General features: G+C 51.9%; 2 protein-coding genes across 2 annotated transcripts in view; one reads left to right on the top strand and one right to left on the bottom strand.

Moving 5' to 3' along the window:
* Positions 1-27,380, bottom strand: part of LOC149861503 (uncharacterized) — a 40,864-nt gene that overhangs the window by 12,479 nt on the left and 1,005 nt on the right. Inside the window, 3 exon segments of the mRNA XM_090052379.1 lie at positions 1,422-1,511; positions 2,320-2,604; positions 19,056-19,133. Of these exon segments, the coding sequence (XP_089908505.1) occupies positions 1,422-1,511; positions 2,320-2,604; positions 19,056-19,133 (453 nt within the window).
* LOC149861504 (interferon-induced very large GTPase 1-like) lies at positions 8,516-27,255 on the top strand. The gene is made up of 6 exons (XM_090052632.1): positions 8,516-9,704; positions 9,798-10,145; positions 10,404-10,688; positions 12,385-12,525; positions 13,664-13,720; positions 20,254-27,255. Exons 1-6 carry the CDS (start codon positions 9,647-9,649, stop codon positions 24,942-24,944), a joined length of 5,580 nt encoding a protein of 1,859 aa, XP_089908758.1. The 5' UTR covers positions 8,516-9,646; the 3' UTR covers positions 24,945-27,255.

Raw genomic sequence — 27,380 nt, forward strand, 5'->3', positions numbered from 1 at the left:
AAGTGCCATTAGCTTTGCTGATGACTTTGTCACACTGACGACTCATGTTCATCTTGGAGTCCACTAGGACTCTGAAATCCCTTTCCGCTTCCATGCTGCCGAGCAGGTCATCTCCTAGGCAGTAGGTGTCCTGGGCATTTTTCCTCCCTAAGTGCAGCACTTTGCTTTTCTCCTTGTTAAATCGCATCCTATTGTTTCCTGCCCATTTGTCCAACCTGTCCAGGTCTGCCTGTAGTTGTCCCCTGCCCTCTGGTGTGTTCACTTCTCCCCAAAGTTTTGTATCATCCGCAAACTTGGACAGAGTACACTTCACTCCCTCATCCAAGTCACTGATGAAGACATTGAAGAGTATCGGTCCAAGGTCCAAGCCCTGCGGGACCCCACTGCCCACGTCCTTCCAGGCCGATATCAACCCGTCCTCCACCACTCTCTGGGTACGACCCTCTAGCCAATTTGCCACCCACCGGACTGTGTAATCATCCAAGTCACAGCCTCTTAACTTCTTCACCACTATGGGGTGGGATACCATATTGAAGGCCTTCCTGAAGTCTAAGTAAACGATATCTACGCCTACTCCTGCACCCAGGTGCTTTGTAACCTGGTCATAAAAAGAAACTAGATTAGTTAGGCATGATCTACCTGCTATGAACCCGTGCTGGTTTCCCCTCAGCATCATTTTTCCTGCTGTGCTCTCACATATGTGAGCCTTAATAATCTTTTTAAAGACTTTACCAAGGATGGAGGTGAGACTGACTGGCCTGTAGTTGCCTGGATCCTCCTTCCTCCCCTTCTTGAAAATAGGGACCACATTGGCCCTTTTCCAGTCCAAAGAGGATGGAGCTGGGCTGTTCTTAGTGGGGGCAGATGACAGAACAAGGAGCAATAGGCTCAAGTTGTAGCAAGGGAAGCTGAGGTGAGATATTAAGAAGAACTTTCTCCCGAGGAGGGTGGTGAAGCACTGGAACAGGTTACTTAGTGAAGCGGCAGAGTCTGCATCCTTTGGGGTTTTGAAGACCCAGCTAGACAAAGCCTTGGCTGAGATGATGTAGTTGGGGCTGGTCCTGCTTGGAGCAGGGGCTGCACTAGATGTGATCTCCTGAGGTCCCTTCCAACCCTCGTTTTCTATGATCTTCACAGTCATGAAGCTGGAGATGAGGCCCAGTGACCATCTCGTGATTGGAGGGGCAACCATGGTCATTGCTCCCTGCCGGAGACGCAGCGGGGACCCCAACACTGCTTCAGGATCCTCGTGTGGAAGATGAAGCGGGGGGGTGGGATGAACAGGGCCACTTTCTCCGGGGCAGGGGGGCTGGTTTCTAGGAGGGTGCTGGGAGAACAGGCCTTGTGCTGAATCGATGCCCAACAAAACACAAAGAGCATAGTTTTTAGATGAAAGCTGGAAAGGACAACCGCTGCCTCACCTGCCCGTAGCGAAGGGTCTTGTCTGGGGAAGTCGCCCATGGGGCTTTCATCAGCTGATGAGTCCCAGGTCTCCTCCGTGCTGGGGGAATCTGCAACGGGACACAGGCCTGGGCTTAACTAGGAATAAAAACAGCCCAAAGTCACTAGGTAAACCCCAGTGCCCAGACACCCGCACCAGCCTGGCGTAGAGAACAGAGGGCTCCCAGCGGGCGACTGGGCCTCCAGCACTGATCAGGACCACCAAACCAGCCCATGTCAGCCTTGCCAGGGACTTGCACAGACATGGAGCTTGTGAAAAAGCCGGTTCAAGCAGAGCAAAGTGGAGGCAGCTTTGTCCGAGCTAACACAGGGCCAGGGAAAGTGACAGAGGATGGGCAGAGAGAGGAGTGTGGCAAGGGGAGCCGGGGGGCCAGGGGTGTCTCTGCAGATGGGGTTTAGAGACATCCCCAATGGTGAAAACTCAGGGATGAGAGGAACCTCTAAGAGGCCAGAAGCAGCAGCAACCGGCACAGGGAAAACGATGAAAAGCATAAACCTGTCTGGAAACGAAAGGGTGGTGGGATACCAGATTGTGCAGCTACTAGATGGGTGGGTACTACACAGCTAGTAGACTACTAGACAGCTGCTTGCTAGACAGCTGAGCTACTAGATGGCTAGCCTACTGGACTACTGGGATACTAGACAGCTGGCTACTTGACTTCTGGGCTAGTAGATGGCTGGGCTGCTAGAGAGCTGGCTACTAGATGGCTAGGCTAGTAGACTTCTGAGCTACTAGGCAGCAGGTCTACTAGACTGCTGGTTAGTAGATGACTGGGCTACTAAATGCCTGACTACTAGACAGCTGAGATACTACATGGCTGGGCTACTAGACTCTCACCTGGCCCCCTGGCACGTTACCTGGCTCCTGGCAGGCCAGGGACTCCTCTCTGTGAACGTGAAGCAGGTCCCAATGCCCTGGGACTTCACCCTGTCCGGCCTCCTCCAGGGCCGCGTAGCCAGCACAGGGCTGTGGCTGCTTCGGCCAGGAGCAGAGGGGTCCCCTCAAAGCCCCGGGTCCCACCACATCCGGCTCCGCTGTCATTACTGGAGGGGACAGGAGACCGATGGCTGGTGTCAGACGCAGCTCCGCAGCCATCTGGTCTGTCCGATGCCAACTGTGCCAGCGTCCGGGCTCCTGGTGGCCTGCAGGAAGGAGACAGTGGGGTTTTCTGGAGTGAAGGGCAGCCAGGACTATGACCTTCTGTCGAAGATATGCAGCCCCTTGGCCAGGGCCACTGGGGGTCACACCTTGCCCTGAAACAGGGCACGGGGAAGGGGACCCATGTGGTGCCAGCTGTTGGTGCCCCTCACTCCCAACCCATATGGCTATGCCCCATCCCTGCAGGTGTCCCTCACTCCCGACCCACAGCCCCTTTCCCTCTCCAGCTCTGCCAGTGCCCCTCACTCCCAACCCACAGTTCCTGCCCCCCCCAGCCCTGCTGCTGCCCCTCACTCCCAACCCAACCCAGCCTGCAGCCCTCCTCCTCCTCCAGCCAGCAGCCAAGGCCCCAGCAGCTGGGGGGGGGAGAAGGGCAGGAAAAGGGAGTACTGGAGGCAGCATCACATCCTGGCTCCAGCTCCTCCCCTGCCCTGCCAGCAGGCCTGGCAGCAGCTCCTGGGAGGAGGGGGGTGGCAGGGAGAGGCAGCCCCAGGGCAGGGAGAGCAAAGCACGGGCAGAGCCCGGCTGGACTGAACTGCACAGACCCCCCAGCACCAGGGGTGTGGACAACCCACTCCAGGCACCGCCAGGCAGCCTCTGAGGTCCCCTGGACCCTGGTTCTCATCGTGCATTGGTGCAAAGTCCTGCCCTGAGGACAGAGAAATCCCAGGCCCCCGGGCAGGCTGGGGACCACAGCAGCATTGCAGACAGGGACCTAGGGGGACTGGGGACAAGAAGGTGACTAGGGTTAGGGATAAGGATAGGAATAGGGTTAGGGTTAGGGAAGAAGGCTCAGGGCAGCTTGGGCTGCATGGGTAGGAGCGGTGTCAGGACAGAGGGCAGTGATTGCTCCCCTCTATTGGCCACCAGGGAGGCCACATCTGGAGTCCTGTGTCCAGCTGTGGGCCCCCACACTGCAGAGAGAGGATGGGAGGGAGTCCAGCAGAGGGCAATGAACATGGCTTCGGGGATGGATGAGGAGAGGCTGAGGGATGCAGCCGGGTTTGTCTGGACTAAACTACTTTGTCAACCCCAAACCTCCAAGGACGGAGACTCCACCACCTCTCTGGGCAGCCTATTCCAGTGCCTCGCCACCCTCCCAAGGAGAAAGTTCTTCCTAATTTCTAACCTCAACTTCCCTTGCTGCATCCTGAGCCCATTGCTCCTTGTTCTGTCATCGGAGAACAGTCCCGCTCCATGCTTTTCAGAGCCACCCTGCAGGGAGGCAACAACAGTTGCTATTCAATCCCCTCTGGGTCGTCTCTCCTCTAGGCCCCGTCAGCCCTGTGCCCTCATCCTCTCTTCAATCAGAGGAGAGGCAGGTCTGCTGGAAAGGCTTCTCTGTTCTCCTGGGGATTTCAGATTCGGAGAAGTCCCAGGGGTGGGGGTGGGGGGGTTTATAACAGGTGTGTTTTTTATTAAAGAGCTTAAATGATCTGTAGAAACACAGCAGCCTGAGCAGAGAATACCACAAACAAGAGCAAACAAGTTGCAGGTCCTTCCACACTGAGGGAAGGAAATGAGATAAAAACTTGGAGGACATTTTATCCATCTCGTTTCCTTCCCTCTTGCTTTTCCAGGCCCTCCAAGGCTCACTAAAGGTGTGGTTCAACCAGGATCTAAAAGTTTCATGGAGACAAGACATTTAAACAGAACCTATCAGAGACCATTTATTCAAATATAGAAAGCAGTCAATGATAAATCTTGAAGATAAGCTAATGTATATTGGATACGTTTGGTCATGCACCACCTCTAATATTTTAAGATCAAGCCATAAGTTAACACATTGTTTAATTATAGCTTTTTAGATGTCATAGAATCAGAGAAAATTTGGGTGGAAGAGACCTCAGGAGGTCACATCTAGTCCAGGCCCCTGCTCCAAGCAGGACCAGCCCCAACTACATCAGCCCAGCCAAGGTTTTGTCTAGCCAGGTCTTCAAAACCTCCAAGGATGGAGACTGCACCACTGCTTTGGGCAGCCTGTTCCAGTGCTTTATTTACCCTCACAGAGTCATATAATCTTAGCTGGAAGGGACTGCAGGACATCACATCTATTCTGACCCCCAGCTCAAAGCAGGACCAGCACCAACTGTATCATCCCAGCCAAGGCTTTGTCAAGCCAGGTCTTAAAAAAACCCCAAACTACTGGTGGTGTTTACTAGCCAAGCTGGCTGCCCCCTCTGCAAAGATGCACACTACAGTCACTCAGGCACAAGCTTTAAGCCCTTCTGCTGCTTTACCCCACTTTGCCACTTGTCGTTGGTACATAGACGCGGAAGCCCAGCTTACACAGCCTCTGTACCTAATAGCAAAAGTCTCTAGACACAGGGTGCATCTACATGTCCATTAATACACTTTTGGTTAATGCACATTAAATTTAGTACCTCCATTGTGAGGTACTAGGAAGAGGCACATTAGCCTATTTTAACGTGCCTTAGTGACAGCATGCAGGTTTCTCTGTAATGCTCAAATGCACATTAAAATAGGCTAATGTGCATTAAAGTGCATGTGTAGATGTGTCCCTAGTTTCACAGTTTCTAGGGTTGGAAGGGACCTGAGCAGATCATCGAGTCCAACCCCCTGCCATGGCAGGAAAGAGTACTGGGTCAAACGACCCCAGCAAGGTGTTCATCTAGCCTCCTTTTAAACACCCCCAGGGTAGGAGCCAGCACCACTTCTCTTGGAAGTTGGTTCCAGACCCTAGCCGCCCTGACCGTGAAGTCGCGCCGCCTGACATCTAACCTAAACCTACCCTCTGCCAGCTTGTGACCGTTATTCCTGGTCACTCCTGGCGGTGCTCAGGGGAACAGGGACTCCCCCAGTGCCTGCTGATCCCCGCTGACTAGTTCGTAACAGGCCACTAGATCCCCCCTCAGCCTTCTCTTGTGGAGGCTGAACAGGTTCAGGTCCCGTAGCCTGTCCTCATAGGGCCTGCCCTGCTGCCCCCTGATCATGCGAGAGGCCTCCTCTGGACCCTCTCCATGTTGTCCACATCCCTCCTGAAGTGCAGCGCCCAGAACTAGACGCAGTACTCCAGCTGCGGCCTGACCAGTGCCGCATAGAGGGGGAGGATCACCTCTTTGGAACCTGTAACCTGTCTAGGTCCAATTGTAGCTTATTCCTTCCTTCTAGTGTGCCCACATCCCCCCATGTCTTAATGTCATCAGCAAATTTGAACAGGGTGCTTTTTACTCCCTCGTCCAAATCACTGATGAAGATGTTGAACAGTGCGGGCCCGAGGACCGAGCCCTGGGGGACCCCACTGCCCACGTCCCTCCAGGTCAAAAATGACCCATCCACCACCACCCTCTGGGTGTGGCCCTCCAGCCAGTTAGTGACCCATCTGACTGTGTGGGTGTCGACACCACAGCCCCCCAGTTTTTTAATGAGAACAGGGTGAGAAACAGTATCGAAGGCCTTCTGAAAGTCCAGGAAGACGATGTCCACTGCTACCCCTGCAGCTAAGGATTAGTGACCGGGGCAAAATGGCAAGGTCTTTATCATCACAGATGCATTCGTTAAGAAGCCTTGTGCTGACTCCTGGACAAAAGATGGATAATTACGTGTATGAACAAGTGGGCAGAGTTCATCTTGCATAAAAAGCTCATATACACAGCTCTGTCAATGATTAATATGTCTGTAACGTCTAAGGAAATAACTCTGTTCTTTTAAGCTGTGGGTGCAGCCAGCTCCGATGGGCTGGGGCTGGAAGGAGAGCTCCATGTGCAGGTAAATGGCTCATTTCATATTTTGAGGTCAGATTACTGGCATGGGGTACGGAGCGTAGGATAAGAGTATTAAGGGGCCGCCTTAGGCTTTCTGCTGCTTGTCATAGCCCAGTAATTTTTGCATAGCCAAATGGCGCCGCCCTGTTTCTGAGCTTCAGGTGAAAACGAGAACATTGTGCTTTTGTCTAGTTGGCAGCTGGTCTCAAGCGGAGGCCCCTGGGGCTGGTTTTGTTCAATAGCTTCATAAATGATCTGGAAGAGGGGATGGAGTGCGCCCTCAGCAAGTGTGTGGATAACATGAAGTTGTGGGGTGTAGTACATACGCTGGAGGGTCGCACTAGGACTCAGAGTGGTGAAGCATTGGAACAGGATGCCCAGAGACTCTTCATCCTTGGAGGTTTTGAAGACCCAGCTAAACAAAGCCTTGGCTGGGATGATGTAGCTGGGGCTGGTCCTGCTTGGAGCAGGGGGTTGGACTAGATGTGACCTCCTGAGGTCCCTTCAATCCCCGTTTTCCATGATTCGAAAGCAGCAATTCTCAACCGGGGGTCCAGTGATTCTTTAAAGGGTCCAGCACAAATATTAGCACCAGCAGGTATGCAAACATTTACCCACAAGTCAGAAATTTCAGATAGGAATCCAGAGGGTCAGAAAGATTCGGTCCTGCGGTGACCTTTCCAAGGTCTTTGCAATGGAAGAATCACACTAGGTTTTTTTCTGTAATCGGGGAATGAGTGAAACCTACAGCTGGTATTTTCCGAGGGAGGCTGGCATCTAATCTAGAAGGCCCCAGGACACCTGCAATCTGAAAAGGCTGAGAACCACTAGTTTAAAGACACTGCAAAGCGCTACATATTGTCCCTACACCAATTAAGCAGCAATACATAACAGGAGATTCTTCTTTTCCTCCCAAGAAACTCTAGATAACGTGTCCTTGCACTACAAAAACTAACGCACCAGAACTGAGACTCAAAATATTTTTCCCAGTTTTCGCTCCTGATATGTTGCCATTGACTGATGTGCTGTGATCTATCGCAATGTCATCTCTGCCAGATAAAAATTAAAACTGGAGCTGAAAAGGTTTCAGACAACATCAGGGATATTGTATTTGTGGAGAAAAAAAAAATCTGTCTAAGGGCTGGTTCCTAAAGCTTACAAGTACAAGTGATCTCTCCCCATTTTTCTTTCTTTTATGGACTCTTTATTTTCTTTTATTTTTATATGCTATTTTGAAGGGTTCAGTTTTTCTACTTTTTCTAACTAGCCATTTTCATGAGTACCTTTCCATAAGGTGCCTCTCCTCCTCCTCTCCAAAAGCTGACAGATAATTAGGGCTCTGACTAATGAACCCAAAAGCCAGGAGGATAGAAACAAAATCGAAATGAAACGAAATCAAAAGCAATGGGGAAACTGGGAGAAAAGCTGGACTTGGGCCTGTAGATCACAAGTTTAAATGCAGGCATTAGTTAATAATCCAGCCTGTGGGCTAGTTCAGGGCGGGAAGAAAGCTCACACACCTGGATTGCTGCCCTTAAGCTAGCAGACAACACCCCGCAAGTCCTGGCCTGAGCTCAGTCGTTCTGCGTCTCTCAGGATAGAAACAGGCATTGCCCCTGGTTGCCTTTATGCCACCATTTTTATGGTGACACAATGCCAAGCAAACGGGCATCCACACCCCCCTGCTGCCACACGTCCACGGTAGAAATTGTGGCTGTGCAAAGGTGGTATCAAACTGGGCTGTTATTTAGTGACAGACATCTGGTTACTTAATGGAGGGAGCCCAGAGCTGCCCATGCCCTCCGGGCACCCTGGGGACTCGAGGGGCCCGATTCTGCTCACCCCAGGAATCCTGGGAGAAAGCCAGGGCTTCCCCACTTACCTCAAAGCGCCCCCAAGGTCCTCGGGATGCATCTCAGTAAAGAGGGAAACCCTTTCCCTGCTAACTGAGACGCGTCCCAGAGATTGTAGAGATGCTTCTTGGAAACTGGGAAAGCTAGGTAAGCACTTCCAGGGCTCGAGGGGCCTGAACCTGCCTGGGAGTGCTGGAGCATGCAGGATGGGGCACGTCAGCCCCCCGGAGAATACATCACCCGCTGGCTCACTGCTTCAACTGACAGGAGAGCAGGTGACATGCATTTCTCCCACAGAAGCAGATCGGCTGGGCCAGGACTCAGTCCTGCTTTGAGCAGGGGGTTGGATGAGATGTGACCTCCTGAGGTCCCTTCAGCCCTCATTTTCTCTGATTCTATGACATGTCACCAAATGAGGTGATATCATGTGCTGAGACATCTGTTACTACCCTACGGTGCAAGAAACTCCATCTCCCCTGACACAGCACCTCTCTCTTCCTGGGATGCTGGGGGTTGAAGCACAGCAGGGAAATTTAGGCCAAATCTCGAGAGAAACGTCCCAATGGTGAAAGCAGCAAGAGAGTGGAACAAGCTGCTGAGAGAAGCTGTGGCGTCTCCTTCCTTGGAGGGTTTCAGGAAAAGGCAGCATGGGTGGCCGTCTGGGAGAGCTTAGGAATACTGCGCCCCACTTCGGGACATGGGGCTGGACCAGGCGACCCTTGGAGGTCCCTCCGTGCCCAACACCTGTAAGCCTGGGCAGTGGGTGCAGATGGCCAGCGGTCTGGCCTACTGGTTAGCCCACTGAGGGGCCTCAAGCTGGGTCAGAGGATGGGAGCCATATCCAGAGGGAAATCCAGGGGTAGAATCCACAACACAGCCCAGGGCCAGGATCTAGGGATCAGGTGCCGAGAGCCAGTCCAAGGGATAACACACAGGGGGAGCAGAGCCAAACCGGGGTCAAGAACCAGGAGACAGATCCATGGGGAAATCCAAAGCTGTAATCCAGAAATAAGCCAAAACCAAGAAGGCCAGAGTACAGGAACCGAACTGGGGAGACTCACAGCCGAACTGTGTGAGAAGAGCCAACACGCTTGCAAAGCCAGGGCCCCAGCTGGTGCACCCCCAGGAGCCAATCAGGATGCTCGCTGTGCCTAAACCCACGCAGAGTTCGTTAGCCGAGGCGTACTGCAGGTGTAGCCACCGAGGGACTCAACCCTGGCTGGCTCGAGTGATCCGAGTCCCTGCCAGCCAGGTGTCAACTCCTCTCCACCTGCCGGGTCGTGCTCCATGGAGGCTCCTTCTCCCAAGGACGAAACCCCCAAAGAGGATCCTCTTGCCATTTTTTGTCCCTGAAGCCACAAGGGTGAATATTTCAGTTCACAGACTCTCTGTCTTGCAGGAAGACAAGCACTGGGGCACCCCACCCCAGTGTTTGCTGACCCTTGGTGATGTGGCACCTGGCGTGGTTTCCGGCGTGGCTGGGCTGCATCATTGCTTTAGGATCAGGTGAGTTAGGAACCAGTGCCCCCCTCATGACCAAGACCTGGCGGCCCACCACAAGTGCTGGTGCCTGACTGCATCGCACCCTCCCTCTCCCAGATCTCGAGCATCAGTCGAAGGTGAACGCCGTGGCTGGGGAAAATGTCACCCTCAGCTGCCAGTTCAAGCTCTCCTCTGACTACCTGCTGACCAAGCTCCAGATCCACTGGCATGTCTTCCGGGACCACGCAGGCTCCGTGGTGCACAGCTACTATGACAGCGCCGACCAGCTGCAGGACCAGGACGTGGAGTTCAGAGGGCGGACGCAGCCCTTCCTCAAGGAGCTCAGCCAAGGGGTGGCTGCCCTGAACCTGAGCAGGGTGCAGCCCTCTGACAGCGGGGACTACAGGTGCATCATTATCAACAGCCAAGACGTGCTCATCGGGAACGTGATTCTCCATGTAAAAGGTAGGCGGGGTGCTGTCTCAAGGGGTTGTTGGTACCTCATGCTCCACGCGCAATTAGAGCTGGGGCATGGATAGCTCGTTCTCGGCACTAAATTGGGGGTGGTTGGTTTTGGTAGAGTTCAGGGTACTTTTCAAGGTCCACCCCTGGGTGAACTTGGCCTGGTGAGGGGCAGCTGGGGGTGGTGTCTAGTTGCTGGGATCCAGAGTCCATGTCAGAGTCCCATGTGGTTTTGCCTCAGGCTTGTCTTTTGCCTCTCAGCCCCCTATCACCCTCCTGAGATCAAAATCCTTTCCCATGCCGGTGGGGAGGTGATCCTGCAATGCATGTCCTCAGGCGGCTACCCCGCAGCACGGATCTGCTGGTACGATGGGAAGGGAAACCAGCTGAACCAGTCGGAGCCTATACTGCTTCAGAGGGATGAAAAGGGGACCTTCCAAGTGCAAAGCCACCTGCCAGCACGAGGCCACCAGAACAACGTGGTCTGTTGCTTCCTGCTGCATTCAGCCCTAAGCCAGAACCTGAGCGTCTGCAAAACAGTCCCAGGTAAGCCAAGGGTGAAAAGTACATCTTGGGGCAGAAAAAGGCCACCCAATGCCTCACTTGACTTAGCCAACACTTTGGCTGAAATTTTGTTCCTGGTTGCTACAAGCCGTTGCAGACATAGGAAACCTAAATTTGCCAGTGAACAGCACGATAAATGTAGACCAGCCACATGTACAAAGGAAGCCCGGCTACAGGACCTGAACCTGTTCAGCCTCCAAAAGAGAAGGCTGAGGGGGGATCTAGTGGCCTGTTACAAACTAGTCAGGGGGGACCAGCAGGCACTGGGGGAGTCACTGTTCCCCCGAGCACCGCCAGGAGTGACCAGGAATAACGGTCACAAGCTGGCAGAGGGTAGGTTTAGGCTAGATATCAGGAGGCATGACTTCACAGTCAGCGTGGCTAGGATCTGGAACCAAATTCCAAGAGAAGTGGTGCAGGCTCCTACCCTGGGGGGTTTTAAGAGGACGTTAGATGTACATCTCGCCAGGGTCATTTGACCCCAGTACTGTTTCCTGCCATGGCAGGGAGTCGGACTAGATGATCTACTCAGGTCCCTTCCGACCCTATAGAAACTATGAAACAAGTACAAAGTGATCACCACACAGTGAACCACGCAATAAACGTAGACTGGCCCCAAGCGCAAAGCCATGATGTCACAATGAACTTGTGAATCATGCAAGAAATGTAAACCGGCCACAAGTGCAAAGTAATTATCATACAGTGAATTGGTGAATCACACAATAAATGTAGACCAGCCACATGTGCAAAGCAAGACTGGCTAGAACCACAAAGTAATTATCAAAAAATTCCCCAGTGAATTGCGCAGTAAATGAAGACTGGCCTCATGTGCAAAGTAATGATCATAGAAGGACCCGATGAATCACACAATAAATGTAGACTGGCCACATGTGCAAAGTAATGATCATACAATGAACCATTTAGACTGGTTGTATGTGAAAAGTAATTATCACACCATAAAAATGACTATCCCACCTTAAAAAGAACCAATCAGCTACTAAATTAGTCTTTGAAAACGTGTAACAACTCTACTGCTGGTTTCTATCCAGCTTTCATTCGAATGTGTAGCAGGGAGAAGCTGGACAGCCATAGTCTAGGGAAAACAGAGGGATGACAACAGGGAGATTTAGGGTGAAAACAAAGAGGAACTGTATTGATCGGGTCAGTTGAAGGCTGGAACAGATCACTTGAGAGGTTGTGGCATCTGCACCACTGGAGGTGTGGAAGAGCAGATTGCCCAAACACCTTCTGGGAATGAATTTTCCTCTCTAGAGGGAAAAGGATGGCCTGGTTGTCCTCCCAAGATGGTTTAGAGTCATAGAAAATGAGGGTTGAAGGGACGTCAGTAGGTCACATCTAGTCCAACCCCCTGCTCAAAGCAGGACCAGCCCCAACTAAATTATCCCAGCCAGGGCTTAGTCAAGTCAGGTCTTCGAAACCTTCAAAGATAGAGATGCCATCACCTCTCTGGGTACCCCCGTTCCAGCACTTCACCATTCTCCTAGTGAGAAAGTTTTTCCTAATATCCAACCTCAACTTCCCTTGCTGCAACCTGAACCCATTGCTCCTTGTTCTGTCATCTACCCACGCCGAGAATCATCCAGCTCCATCCTCTTGGGAGCTCCCCTGCAGGGAGTTGAAGGCTGCTTTCAAGCGCTCGTCTCCGATTCTGTTGCAGCTTTCCAGAACGAGGCAGAGGCTGCGCACCAGAGCACTGTCAGGAACGTAGCACTGTTTGTCGGGATAACCACAGCGATAGTATTCATGCTCCTTCCCATTGGACTATTTTACTGGAAAAGACGACGGCAATCTCAGAGAGGTAAACTGTAAATAGCAGTCACTGTGGGGATGTGTATGCAACTTTTGTAGATGTTTCCCAGCTAGGTTTATACCCACTAGCTCCGGTGCCATTGACCACGTGGGCCCACAGCTCTCTGGGGACCAGCAAACTCTGCCTCGGACCCTGGATAAAAGAATCAGTCCTGAGGCCGCTCTGACCGTTGGAACACCCTAGATGCTGTAACCATCCTCCTAGGTTAGATGGAGTTGCTTTGCATCATTGGTGATTCTTCAGGCAGTGACCTGGGGATGCCCATCTCCTCTCCAGGTGTTGATACCGTTGGCTCACAGGGAACCCATCAGCCTTTGGACAGGTCTTGTTTTTAGTCCTGTTGGGTGTCCACATGCCCTCCTCACCCAGGGTAGCCCAGGTGGGGGCACCAGTTCAGTTGCCGACAACCCCACCATGGAACAGCCTGTACTGATTTCCAAGGTACCAAGAAAGGCCTGGCTTGACAATGGGGTAACCAACACTCATCACAGAATATGCATCCACGTGAAATCTTCTGTTTTGGGGCCAGGCTCTCATAACGATCTTCTTGATTTCAGCTTCAAATCAAAACAGGAAGGAAGAGATGCCCTCTAGTGTGTTTCACTAGTAATAGCATATTAACCAATTACGAATGTTAAACATGTTACGTGCAAAATAGTAACATCAATCGTCGTGGTACGTTGCAAGAGTCAAATAAACCCAGATGATATCTATAGCTAGAAAAAGCTGGTAACGTGTACAAGTGCCGTTAGTGTTCAGGGGACTTTTAGCTCATGCAAACTGACCAGATATTCTCTTCTGAGCCAGGATCACTGGAGAGGGAACTATCGTGTGCCCGCGGCAGCTGGGGGGGCATGGCTGCGCTGGCAGGAGCGCGGTGGCGGGAGCCCAACGGCGGTAAGCGCAGAGCTCCCACAGACACCGCCGGCACTGTCAGCAGCGGGGGGAGCACTGACCAGGGGTCAGCAACCACCCGCAGGTGCCACTGGCAGCATCAACAGTGGCCAATGGTGATCATGGACCACCCGCAGATGCCAGCGGCACTGTTGGCACATCACAGAATATGCATCCACGTGAAATCTTCTGTTTTGGTGCCAGGCTCTCATAACGGTCTTCTTGATTTCAGCTTCAAATCAAAACAGCAATGAAGAGAGAGATGAGCTTCTCTCCAGAGAGCCAAAAGGTAAGCATGCCTAAGCTGATGCCCATGCGGTGTTCGTCTCGGTGATGACAAATCAATTGAGTGGGTCATCCTCAGCAAGCACATGGATGACACCAAGCTGGGGGAAGTTGTAAATATGCTGGAGGGTAGGTCTAGGATTTGAGAGACCTCGACAAATTGGAGAATTGGACCATAAGAAATCTCACGAGGTTCAACAAGGAGAAATGCGAAGTCCTGCACTTAGGATGGAGGAATCCCATGCACTGCCTGGGGGCTGACTGGCTGGGCAGCAGCTCTGCAGAAAAGGACCTGGGGTTCATAGTGGACAAAAGATGGATATGAGCCAGCAGTGTGCCCTTGTTGCCAAGAAGGCTAATGGCATCCTGGGCTGCATGGGTAGGAGCATTGCCAGCAGGTCAAGGGCAGCGTTTCTTCCCCTGTATTCAGCACTGATGTGGCCACATCTGGAGTCCTGTGTCTAGTTTTGGGCCCCTCAGTACAGAAAGGATGTGGAAAAGTGAGAGAGTCCAGCAGAGGGCAACGAAAATGGTTCGGGGCAGGGGCACAGACAGATGAGGAGAGTCTGAGGGAACTGGGCCTATTTGGTCCGCAGATGCGAAGGCTGAGGGAGAATTTGATAGCAGCCGTCACCTCCCTGGGGCAGGGCGGCTCCACCAAGCATGGAGCTGGACTGTTTTCACATGACAGAATAAGGAGCAACGGTCTCAAGATGCCACTGGTGGTGCTGGCAGCAGGTGGTGAGTGGCCACGCTCAGGGGGTGCACGTGCACCAGTGTGCACCCGCTACGCGTTGTCCCTGCTTTGGTCTGCCAACTTTGATAATACTGTCAATTCTTAAAGCTTCAGGCCCTGGAGTCATGGTTGCCAAGAGAAGCCTGAAGGCTCAGGACCCAGGTGTGACCAACAAGATCAGACATTGAGATCAGGCTATGAGAATGCCATGGGCGTTACCATATCTACTTGAATACCACACACCTCGCTTTTGAAAGGCAGAATGAAAAAAGGTTTTTCCAGTCTTATCTGCTGCAGCATGGGCTCACCATGGCTGAACGATGTCCACATGGGTGGCCACTCTTCAGCATTACTGGGCGTATCTACATGTTACAGTACAACGATGTTGCTACCATGCCATGCTTTAGGACTTCCTTCTGGGAAGTCCTAAAGCATGGCGCAGTACAAGTGGGTACTGCACTATGTGCACAGCACATGGGTAAATTTTGCTGCTACATCACCATAGTAATGCACTACAGTGACATAACTGATCATGTGCAGACACACGTGATTACTACATTGCCAAAGAGCGACATGCAGACCTGCCCACTTATGCTCCCCCTGCAGCTCCAGAGCTAAAGGTTTAACCCTCTCACTGCCACTGCTGAATTGCCTGAAGTGACCGTCAATTTGGCAGTCATGGGGAGAAGGTTAAACCTCTGGTTGTGAAGCTGGAGGTCATGTGACACCAAGGGGTAGACTCTGGCTTTCCTCGATGTGTCTAGGAGTCAGAAGAGCCCCAGGCAGTGTCTCCATGCCTCCAAACCAGCAAACTAGGATACAGTTTCTTTGCTTAAGACTCACACCCCAATTTTGGATGGCTAATTCTGGGAGGGTGGGGGAGGTATGTGTGTGGTATTCTAGTGCACATGGTATTTATAAATGCCTTTTTTTTTTTCCCTTTTCTTTTTTTTTTGAGCCATCACTTCGGCATTACCGCTGCCTTTAGAATCAGACAGTGAGGGCTGGAAGGGACCTCAGGAGTCATATCTAGTCTAACCCCCCGCTCAGAGCAGGACCAGCCCCAACTACATCATCTCAGCCAAGGCTTTGTGGAGCCCGGCCTTAAAAACCTCCAAGGATGGAGATCCCACCACCACTCTAAGTAACCCACTCCAGTGCTTCACCATCCTCCTTGGGAGAAAGTTTTTCCTAATATCTCACCGCAACGTCTTTTGCTGCAACTGGAGCCCATTGCTCCTTTTCTGTCATCTGCCACCCCCGAGAACAGTCCAGCTCCATCCTCTTCAGGTAGCTGAAGGCTGCTATTCAATCCCCCTCAGTCTTCTCTTCTGCAGATTCAATCAGCACAGTGTCCTCAGCCTCTCTTCATCCATCCTGTGCCCCAGCCCCCAAACCATTCTTGTCCACCACTGGACTCTCTCCAACTTGTCCACATCCGAATGCTCGAAGTATGGGGAAGAAGCAGGAGGAACTCGCCCTCCTCCTAGCTGTCACCAGCCCTGACATAGTAGGGATCACAGAAACGTGGTGGGACTCATCGCATGACTGGGCGGTGAGTGTCAAGGGCTATAGGCTATACAGGAGGGACAGGATAGGAAGGAAAGGTGGAGGAGTAGCACTCTACATCAAGGAGGAATATACTTCCTCGTTAATTAGCAAGGGGGTAGAGGGGGGGCACTCTGAGGTGCTCTGGGTTAGAGTAAAAGGCAGTCCAGGGGAGAGAGACTTAATGGTGGGAGTCTACTATAGACCTCCCAACCAGGGAGAAGAGCTCAACCAGGAATTCTTAGGTCAGCTCACAGAGGCAGTGAGGGCTAAGGATGTGGTCATCATGGGGGACCTGAACTTCCCAGACATCTGCTGGGAGGAGCAGTCAGCCAAGTCTGATCGCTCACGTCGGTTCTTAGCCAGAGTGCAGGACCTCCATCTAACCCAGGAGGTGCACAGCCCCACCAGGGGAGATGCCGTGTTGGACCTGGTGCTGGCCACGGGTGACGACCTGGTGAGGGGGCTGCGGGTGATGGGCCACCTGGGAGACAGTGATCATCGCTTGCTGGAATTCACCATCCAGCGTAAGGTGGCAAAGGGCTGCAGCAAGGCAACAGCCCTAGACTTTAGGAGGGCTGACTTCAACAAGCTAAGGAGGATCGTTGGGGAAGCGCTGAGGACCCAGAGGGGAAGGGAATCAGATGTCGAAGGTGAGTGGTTGCTCCTTAAGGAGACGATCCTCCATGCCCAAAGGGAGGTAATCCCAACAAGGGTCAAAGGGAGCAGGAGGGCACATAAACCCCCATGGCTCACTAGGAGCATCCGGGAATGTCTCCTTGCTAAAAGGGAGGCATACACCCAATGGAGGAATGGGGTCATCACCAAGAAGGACTATGTTACAGTCGCCCGAGGATGTAGGGGGGCAGTCAGGAAGGCCAAGGCAGAGATGGAGATAGGACTAGCTTCCCAGATTAAGGACAATAAGAAGTCCTTCTTCAAATACATAGGGGGTAAAAAGAGGGTCCCGGGTAATGTGGGGCCCCTGCAGGACACGATGGGCAACTTAGTCATCACGCCAGATGATAAAGCTAACATATTTAACGATTTCTTTGCCTCCGTCTTCCTAAGTAGGGACCAGTTCAGCCACCTCCCTGCTGGGCCCCCCTCGGGCCCCGGGAGAGACACGCCTGGGCCAGGGGTTAGCGAGGAGTTAGTTAGGGTACTTCTGGAGAGGCTGGACGTGTTCAAGTCCGCTGGTCCGGACGATCTTCACCCTAGGGTTCTACAGGAACTGGCCGAGGTCATTGCGGGACCCCTGGCGCGGCTCTATGAGCACTCGTGGTGCTCTGGTGAGGTGCCGGAGGACTGGAAGAGGGCCAATGTGGTCCCTATCTTCAAAAAGGGAAAAAAAGAGGACCCGGGAAATTACAGGCCAGTTAGTCTTACCTCAATCCCGGGTAAGCTCTTTGAAAAAATTATCCTGGCACACATCCAGGAGGGCCTTGCAGGGGAATGCATGCTCAGGGGCAACCAACATGGGTTCATCAGTGGCAGGTCTTGTCAGACCAACCTGGTGGCCTTTTACGATCAGGTCACCAAATCATTAGACGCAGGGGTTGCTGTGGATGTAGTCTTTCTGGACTTCCGGAAGGCTTTCGACACTGTCTCTCACCCTGTCCTCATCAAAAAGCTGGGAGACTGTGGTGTCGATGCCCACACGGTCAAATGGGTCGCCAACTGGTTGGAGGGCCGCACCCAGAGGGTGGTAGCGGATGGGTTCTTCTCGACCTGGAAGGACGTGGGCAGTGGGGTTCCGCAGGGCTCGGTCCTTGGGCCCGCACTGTTCAACATCTTCATCAGTGACTTGGATGAGGGGGTAGAAAGCACCCTGTTCAAGTTTGCTGATGACACTAAGATGTGGGGGGATGTGGGTGCACTAGAAGGGTGCAATAGGCTACAAGCTGACCTTGACAGGTTGCAACGGTGGGCGGATGAGAATAGGATGGGGTTTAACACTGAGAAGTGCAAGGTGTTGCACATGGGGAGGAAGAACCGGCACCACACTTACAGGTTGGGAAACTCCCCTCTTGCCAGCACGGAGACGGAAAAGGATCTTGGAGTCGTCATTGACTCCATGATGAACATGGGCCGGCAGTGTGGGGAGGCAGTCAAGAAGGCCAACCGTACCCTGTCATGCATCCACAGATGCATCTCGAGCAGGTCCAGGGAGGTGATCCTCCCCCTCTATGCGGCACTGGTCAGGCTGCAGCTGGAGTACTGCGTCCAGTTCTGGGCGCCATACTTCAAGAGGGACGTGGATGATATGGAAAGAGTCCAGAGGAGGGCCACTCGTATGATCAGGGGTCAGCAGGGCAGGCCTTATGAGGAGAGGCTACGGGACCTGAACCTGTTTAGCCTCCACAAGAGAAGGTTAAGGGGGGACCTTGTGGCCTGCTACAAACTGGTCAGGGGGGATCAGCAGGTATTGGGGGAGTCCCTGTTCCCCCGTGCGCTGCCAGGAGTGACCAGGAATAACGGTCACAAGCTGGCGGAGGGTAAGTTTAGATTAGATATTAGGAGGCACTACTTCACAGTCAGGGCGGCTAGGGCCTGGAACCGGCTTCCAGGGGAAGTGGTGCAGGCTCCTAGCCTGGGGATTTTTAAAAGGAAGTTAGATGAGCACCTTGCCGGGGTCATCTGACCCCGGTGCTCTTTCCTGCCAAGGCAGGGGGTCGGACTAGATGATCTACCTAGGTCCCTTCCGACTCTAGCTACTATGAAACTATCCTTTTTGCAAAGGGGTGGAGGGCAAAACTGAACAGAGGACTCCAGGTGTGGCTTTACCAGTGCAGAACAGAAGGGTATAATTATTTCTCTCATTCTTCTGGCAACACTCCTACTAATGCAGCCCAGTATGCCATTAGCTTTCTTGGGAACAAGGGCACACTACTGGCTTATATTCAACTTATTGTCCACTGAAACATCTAGGTCCTTTTCTACAGAGCTGCTGCTTAGCCAGTTGGTCCCCAGCCTGTCCCAATGCATGGGACTGTTCTGTCCTAAATGCAGGACTTTGCACTTGTCCTTATTGAACCTTGTGAAGAAAACTTACCTGAAGAGACGGGGAGGTGGCAGGACGCAGCGCTGGGAGCTGATTGTGGCAAAAGTGAAACCATGGCAGCCAGAGCCGCTGCAAAAAAAGATCAAAAGGGAAAAAAAACAGTGAAGTCGAGAGGAGGTGGGAGCAGCTCCCGTATCACCCTGGGCATGTTTTATAAGGGCGTGTGGGGGCCGATTGGTCGGGCGGATCCCCGATGCCAGGATAAGAGACCCAGCAAAAGAGAAGCTGGCAGGACCGGAACTGGAGTCCTCAGCTGGCGTGGATGGGCCAGAGCACTCGGGTGGTCCCAGCAAGGGGTCCTGGGAGGGCCCGAAGAGCTAGCTGCAGAGTTGACATGGACCAAGGAGCAGCAATAGCAACTGGAGTACAGCTGGACCCAGCAGGGTCAGGATCCAGACACAGTAGACAGACGGCAGGTACCAAACCCGGGGAGAAGGCAACATGTGAGCGGATGGAGTGCTGCCAAAGCTGGGTGCCATGTAGGCCCTGAAGGAGGAGGCTGCAGGGGATGCTCGCCAAAGAAACATCACTATTAGCCTGCAGCCAAAGACTCCGAGAGACCACGCACCAAGAAGGTTCATATCATCAACCTCAATGATACAGGTAACAACGTCGCAGTTGGCAGTAGGTGGGGTGTAGGGGAAGTGGAGCCCCAAGAAGAAGGAACAACGGGAACAATCAAGGGAAGGCACCGGGGAGGCAGAACCATCATTCTCTCGATACAACTACCATCATCAAAGACATGGCAGGCAAGACCCCTGGGGACCTAGCCAAAGTCACCCCAATAGTCAGGCCATGCTGCCCTAGGAGCCACAGCAAGGCTTGAGAAGAACCCATACCCACGGCGCTCAGGAGAAAGGCACAGGAGACTACAAACCTCATGACATTTCTTTTAGCCCAGTCCTTCAATTTGTCGAGGTCTTTCTGACTCCTAGCCATACCCTCCAGTGTATCTATGACTCCCCCCAGGTTGGTGTCATGCGTGAACTTGATGAGGGTACACTCCATTCCATCTTCCTGATCATTAATGAAGTTATTGAACAATCCCTGGGACGCTCCACTTCTTTACATGTCTCCTGAAATATGAAAGTAGTGATTTGTGGGGCAGAGGGGAGGGAAGACCTTAAAGAATGCAATGGATATACAGAAAAAGACTTGGACTACAACAGTTGTATGTTTCTGTTTGCAGTAGAAAGGAAGTCGATGCAGGAATTCCTAGCAAGTCTGGGAATGGAAAACTCCCAAAGCAGAAAGCTCAAGCTGAGAGACCTGCTGGAAGTGAGCCAAGAGAGTTTAAAAGAAGGTCCCGCTCGGACGACAGGAGAAATACCATGGCATTTCCTCAGGAAGGTCATGGCTCTGAACGGGACAGCCAGAAGCACTAAGCTAGAACCGTGGGACAATGGCATTGGGAAGGGTGAACAGGAACCCAACATTTTAATGCTTCCAACAGCCCTGGCCCCCAAGATGTGCCAGAACCCTTTGGATGTCCTCTGTGCTGTCCTGTGCTGCTCAGACCCACTCTTCCAGCAGGAGACCCTGCTCAAGATGTCCATGTGCCAGTTTGCCCTCCCGTTGGTCCTCCCACCGCTGGACACTCCCAGGGCCACATTCATACTCTGGGCCTTTCGAGGCATTGTGAAAAGGTGGAGGCCGCCCGCGCTGAGGGAAAGCCAGGGCTTCCAAGAGGAGAGCCTGGTGCTCGCAGCACTGCCCACCTTCTCCTTTGTGAGGCTGGGGGCATGCAGCCTTTCCAAGTCCAGAGTCCTCAACCAGGTCCTCAGCCCCTCCCAGCAGCAAAATGACTTCTTCATCCACAGGGGCCTGGAGTGTGGGGATGTCCCTCGCCAGGTCTCAGAGGGGCTGGTGGAGATCGCCTGGTACTTCCCTGGGGGCAGAGAGACCTCAGAGCCTTTCCAAGAGCCCATCGCCGTGACCAATCTGCGGGGGGACGTTGAATCGCACTGGCTCCAGTTCACTTTCCTCATGGAAGTCTCCGCAGCCGTCTTTGTCTTTGCTGAAAGCATCAGCGAGAGCCAATATCACCGCTTTTCCTGCCTGGATGACTCGGAGAGAAAACTCTACTTCATCCTCACGCCTCCCTTTAATATACTTGGAAAAGGAGAGGGATCTCTTGATAACCTTGTCCCCATGCAGAAGATGAACCAGTCCCGCCTGCTTGTGAAATATAACACCACCAATGACTCCGACCTCGTGAAAAGCTTGCGGTCCATCCTGAAGCAGCCGCACAGGACAGTGAGCCTGGAGGATATGGCTGGGACAGCTCGTAAACTTGAAATCCAGGTAGATGAAGACAGTGAGAAATGCCAGAGGGGGAAGGAGAGAGCAACAGCAATCACAAAGGAAATAACAGATGTTGCAGAGTACAAGAACAGAGCCCTGAAATTGCAAGGGGACCCCTGGAACCGCCTGACTAAAGTAGAAAGGGAGCTCTGCCAAATGAAGCAGCAAGGGGAGACCCCAACTGAGAACTATAAATCCCAGCTGAGAAAGGACTGCCTGAACCTGCGGAGCCAGCAGAAGAAGCATGGCCTCACAGGTGGGGTGGAGATGTTTAAGGCAACAATAGAAGAGGAAGTGGATGGAAAAGCCCACTACTTCCTGAGGTGGATGACATTTTACTTGGATAGGATTTCCAGGGAGAACCGTTCCAAGCTGCAGGCAAAGCATAAAGAGATGGAGAGAGCTTCTAACCATAGCACAAAGCGGCTCTCCGAACTGGATGAATTAATAGCAGGGAGTTCCCTGGGGGTGGAGCACTTCCTGCGTGAACTGGGGCAGTTTTATGAGGCACAGATGTCCCTGGTGAAGGAAGACCACCTGCCCCAAAGCCACTTTGTCCACCTCCCGGGACTAGTGGCGGACCTGATGCTGGACGGGTTCCCCATGGAGCTGGTAGATGGAGGCGTCTCCAACATCCCGCTGCAGTGGGTGACCGACGTGCTGATGGAGCTCCACTCCAAGCTGAGGGGAAAGTCCCGGATGCTGGTGGTCACCGTGCTGGGTGTGCAGAGCACAGGGAAATCCACCCTGCTCAACACCATGTTTGGCTTGCAGTTCCCAGTGAGCAGCGGGCGATGCACTCGAGGGGCCTTCATGTCACTCCTCCAAGTGGCTGAGAATGCTCAGGAGGACCTGCACTGCGACATCATCCTGCTGATTGACACCGAAGGCTTGAAAGCCCCTGAGCTGGCCAAGCTGGAGGAAAGCTATCAGCATGATAACGAGCTGGCCACACTGGTGGTGGGCCTGAGTGACATCACAATCGTCAACACTGCTATGGAGAACGCCACTGAGATGCAGGATGTCTTGCAGATCGCTGTCCATGCCTTCCTCCGGATGAAGGAGATTGGGCTCAAACCAAACTGCCAGTTTGTGCACCAGAATGTCAGCGATGTGTCGGCCCATGAAAAAAACACGATGGACAGGAAACGCTTTCTGGACCAGCTGAATGACATGACCCGAGCTGCTGCCAGGATGGAGAAACTGAGCCAAGACCTGACGTTCTCAGATGTTCTGAACTACAACCCCGCAGAACATGACTGGTACATCCCGAGTCTGTGGCATGGCGTCCCACCCATGGCTTCAGTGAATTTGGGATACAGTGAGAGTATGTGTGAGCTAAAAAAACACTTGATTCAATTACTGAAGAACTGGCCATCTAATCAAATCCTGGAAAACATCCCCCAGTTCCTCGAATGGGTGAGGAGCCTCTGGAATGGCGTCAAACATGAGAACTTCCTTTTCAGCTTCAGGAACAGCCGGGTGGCAGAGGCCTACAACCAGCTGGCCCTGAAGTACTCCGAGTGGGAGTGGCATTTCCGCAAGGAGATGCACCTCTGGGTCTGCAAGAAGGAAAACAAGATCCAGAACCAGACCCCACAGGAGCTAGATGTGGAGAGGTTGAAAGAAGATCTGCAGGCCAAACTTCAGCATGGAAAGACACAAATGCTGGACTGCCTAAAGGAGTACTTTGAAAGTGGACCGAAAAACTTGCACTTGATAGAAAAATACAGGGAAGATTTCACTAGAAGCATATTCAGCCTCAAGAAAGAACTTGAAGGTTACTCCACCAGCAAGTATACAGAAGCTATTGAAATACAGAAATGCCGCCACAAGATAGACAACGTCCAGGCTGAGTACAGGAAGGTACTCGAAGGGAAAGTGGTCAGCCTGTTGGAAAACTGCAGGAACCGAAAGCACCCACTGAACCAAAAAGAAACAGAAAGAGAGTTTGAAAGTATGTGGAAAGAAGCAGTGTCTGATTTAAACCCCATTCACTTGCAGAAAAGCCAGGTGGCCCAGGATCTAGAGCTCCAGCTGAAGAGGGACCTGGATAATCGGGGGAGTGCTGCAAGGCAGGGACTACAAAAAGCAGGAAGCCTTTGTAAATACAGGACCAAACCTCTAACAATGGACAAGAAATATTTAGACTCCTCATATTTCAATGTGACCCGCTCACCCCCACAGGACTGGTGGAACAAGGTTGAGGGGCTGGTTCGCTCTTTAATAGATAGGTGCGACAGTTATACTGCGGAAAAGGTCAGCTCCAAGGCAGACTACGACGAAACTTATGGTCGGGAATTGCTGCATACAATCAACGAGTGGCTTCAGCAGGAGGATGTGTTGAACTGTCACACCAGCATCGATTTCGAAGTGGACCTGAAGTTTCACATTTTGGGCGAAGCTGCTGGCAAGTTTCAGGAGATGCACAAGAAGTTCGTCCAAGAAAATGACCCTCAACTGCGTCTGGAGATGCTGAAACAGGAATATCTCACCACCTTTCGAAACCTTTACCTAGAGAAGGACACCTGCCAGCAGAGGGCCAAGCGGTTCTGCGAGACCTGCCTCAAACCCGCCCTAGTGGAGCACGTCAACAAGCAACTGGGAATAAGAATAATAGACAATGTTCCTAGACACGAGAAGACCGATCGATACAGCAGTCGGGCTGCCTTTCAGTTCTTTATACTGAAGCGGCTGCTGGAAATGATGAACTTCACTGACTACCTGAAATACGTTAACAACTACAACAGCTTCATCAAAGATGAGATCTCGAGGGATATTTTGGAGCATTATGAAAAGAGAGAAGTTATTGAAGTTCTGGAAGCTGAGATCCTTTCCGCCATCATAAAGAAAGTCAGAGGAGCTCTACAGAAGGCTACAGACGAAGGAGGCAATGCAGTCCCTGACTTCATCACCAACTTCTGCACCGTCTTGGAGAACGATTTAGCCATCCCCAGAGGCAGCATGGAAATGACCCTCTTTCAAATCACAGCTGGGATTCGGCAGTTTTCAGCTGATGTTCAAGACTCGCTCTCGGTGTTGGAGCTGGACCTGGCCTCGGAGTTCAAGGAGGTGACCCTTGAGCAGAAGCTCTCCAGTCTTCAAGTGAAGCCTGAGGAGGAGCTATTCAAGAGGGTGTTTGGCTGTGGGCAGCAGTGTCCCTTCTGTGGCGTCCACTGTGAAGCAGAAACCACGGATCACAAACACCACTATGCACACATGCATCGGCCTCAGGGATTGCAGCGTGTCAGGAATCATTTCATCAAAGCACGGGACTACTGCATATGCTCCTCTGCCATAGAGTCCACTGGCTTCTTTTGCAACAAAGGGAAAATTGTTCCATTCAGAGATTACCGTCTCCATCACCCAGACTGGATCATTTCCCCAGATGTGAATACTGAAGCCTCCAGTTACTGGAAGTTTGTTGCCAAGGAGTTCAACCACGCATTCGCTGGAGAATATAGTATTCACCCAGTTTATCTTCCAGATGACTGGAACAGAATAACCAAGGAGCAGGCCCAGGAGAGCATAGAAAAAGTGTATAGGATGTGTTTATGCCCCACACGCTGCATATAACCTTCGGGATTGTCAGGCAGGTGTCTCATCCTGTTTGACAAACTTTAAAGAGAGAGGACGGGTAGTAGATTCAAGCGAGCCCTTGGGTCAAATCCAACCGAAGCAAGAGGTTTATTGATCAATTGACAAGCTGAATAGAGAAGCAAGATCTGGAAGGATGGGTGTCGCCTGCAATGAAGCAAAGCTCGCCAGGCTCTCGGTCTCTGCCAGCAGGGGCTCCTCCCAATGGTTTGACAAGCGTCACACAGAAGTCCCCAAAATCATCTCCAGCCTATGCCTGGTATTTATAGATAGGAGGGTCTACTATTCTAATGAATGACTGGTCCTATTAAATGCGTTTCCCTGAATCTTTTGGAACTGGACTTACACTACATTTCTTGTGGACCTGGAAAGTGTCAATTAGTTGGTGTTTATGTCCTTGAGAAAGCAAAGGAGCAATAAGGAGGATTTCTTCTCTCCTTTCCTTCCCATTGTGGAATGAGAAGGCTGCTTAGTTTTCACTGGCCATATCTACATGAGATGCCATCATTTAGCTGCTACTGCGCAGTCATTTAGTACTTGTATAAAATGACCTGTATAAACAAGCTACGGGAGTCAGTGTCTTCTGTAGATGTGGCCACAGACTGCTTTAGACCTTGTGCTGTGTTTGGATAGGTCTAATTAGACATATGGATGCCTTCCTTTCCTTAGGTGACCAAGCCAGCAGTTGTCTGAGTGCCTGTAGAGTGAGCCCTTGCTGATACACCGGCCTTCTGGGGCATTTCTGCCGCTTAGGCCCCTTGAAAATGTGCAATCCTGGCCATAGCATGTAGCACTGCCTTACAATCCCAATGACCAGCTTCTAAACCCAAAGCCTTATGCACAACTCCAACTCTAAACCCAAGGCCCTGGCTAGGCGTGACGGTTGGGTTGGGAAGGGGGAAACTGGTGAACCCCAAGAAGCAAGGGGAAACTCTACTGCCAGCCCTCTTGGAAGGATGGCAACTGCTATGTCCCACCCCCACCCCCATAGCAACCCCTTCTCTGTTATGGGGGGGACCCCATTCCCTCTGCTTGGAGATGCCTGGCCTGGGTCTCCTCACCTCACACCCATGGACACTCAACTAGCCTGCCCCAGAAACAGTTTACCAAGGGCCTCACACTTGGTGGGGCTGATCCCAGCTCTTCAGTATATGTGGCTTTGTCACCAGGAGCCAACGCAAGCCACCAGGAGCACCTTCACCCTGCCCCTGGGTTTGTTATGAATTCCCAAAAAGCCTGCAAGTCACTGTAACACCCCTCTCTCCCAAAAAGGTATTTTATAGCAAACTTTAGGAGACTAACTCCCTGCAAAGTTTGAAAGGGATTCCAAATATTGGGGGTGGTGAAGGGGGTGTGGGGGGGTGTAACTTAGAAAGTCATAAGCAACACTTGCCCCGAAATATTCTGGATCTGTGGATGGTAATTAGCCACACTGACTTAAAACACCCCCCAAAAAGGTATTCAAGTCTCCTAAAATATGTTATAACCTCCACCAAAGTTTGAAAGGGATTCCCAGTATTTTTGAGGCATCCCCAGAAAGTCACAAGCAACATTTGCCCCGGATCTGTGAACAAAAACTAGCAATGTTGAACCCACCCCAGAGAAACAGCAAAGGATTGTGAAACCCAGTAATGGACGATTGTTCTCTAGGAGTATTAGCATTAATCCAGGTGTCGCTGCTAGTGTCAGTGAATCATTAATAATGGGGATGGTGAGAATGAACACCCTTTCCAGCCTGCTCTGGGAGCACAGGGATAAATCACAGCCTGCCTGTGTGGAAGGCACAGCCAGCTGCATGGGTGTTCCTGCCCATGGAAAGACGTTGCCCTTCCATTCAGCAACTCAGCACCCGGCTAGTACGTGCAGGAGAGGTGGTGCTGGGAGGGGTCATTATGCTAAATTTTAATTGTGGGTGAGCAGAGACCAGTGAGACTGCTCCAGTCAATACTACGACACACCAAGAAAAGACGTATTTGGATCATTCCTTAGGTAGATCCTAGGAAGAAACAGGTCTGTTGGCCTGTTCTCCATTCCCCTGGGGATTGGGTTGGTTTGATGACCTTTGGAGATCCCCAAATTTGGACATTTGAATTTCTATCCAGCCTATACTTGTTGTTTATAGACAGCTGGTCCTAATAGTCTAATAAATGAGTACATTTAAATAAAAAAAAAATTGAAGATCATTTCACTGAACCTTTGGGAACTGGACTGAATCAGATTTCTGGCGGACCTGGAAGGTGTCAGTTAGTTAGGACTGATAGCCTTGAAAAAGAGCAAAAAAGGGAGGATGTTTTACCTCCTTTCTTCTCCCAGAGAGGCCTGTTACTTCTTCACCTTAGTTTCTGGTCTGACAAGGTAGCTTGGTTTTTTGGTTTTGGTTTTTTACAAGCCATCTATGCGGTATAACAAAAATAC

Source organism: Crocodylus siamensis, chromosome 6 (assembly GCF_052110815.1).
Source record: "Crocodylus siamensis isolate JL-2025a chromosome 6, ASM5211081v1, whole genome shotgun sequence".
In the NCBI taxonomy this organism is placed as follows: domain Eukaryota; kingdom Metazoa; phylum Chordata; order Crocodylia; family Crocodylidae; genus Crocodylus; species Crocodylus siamensis.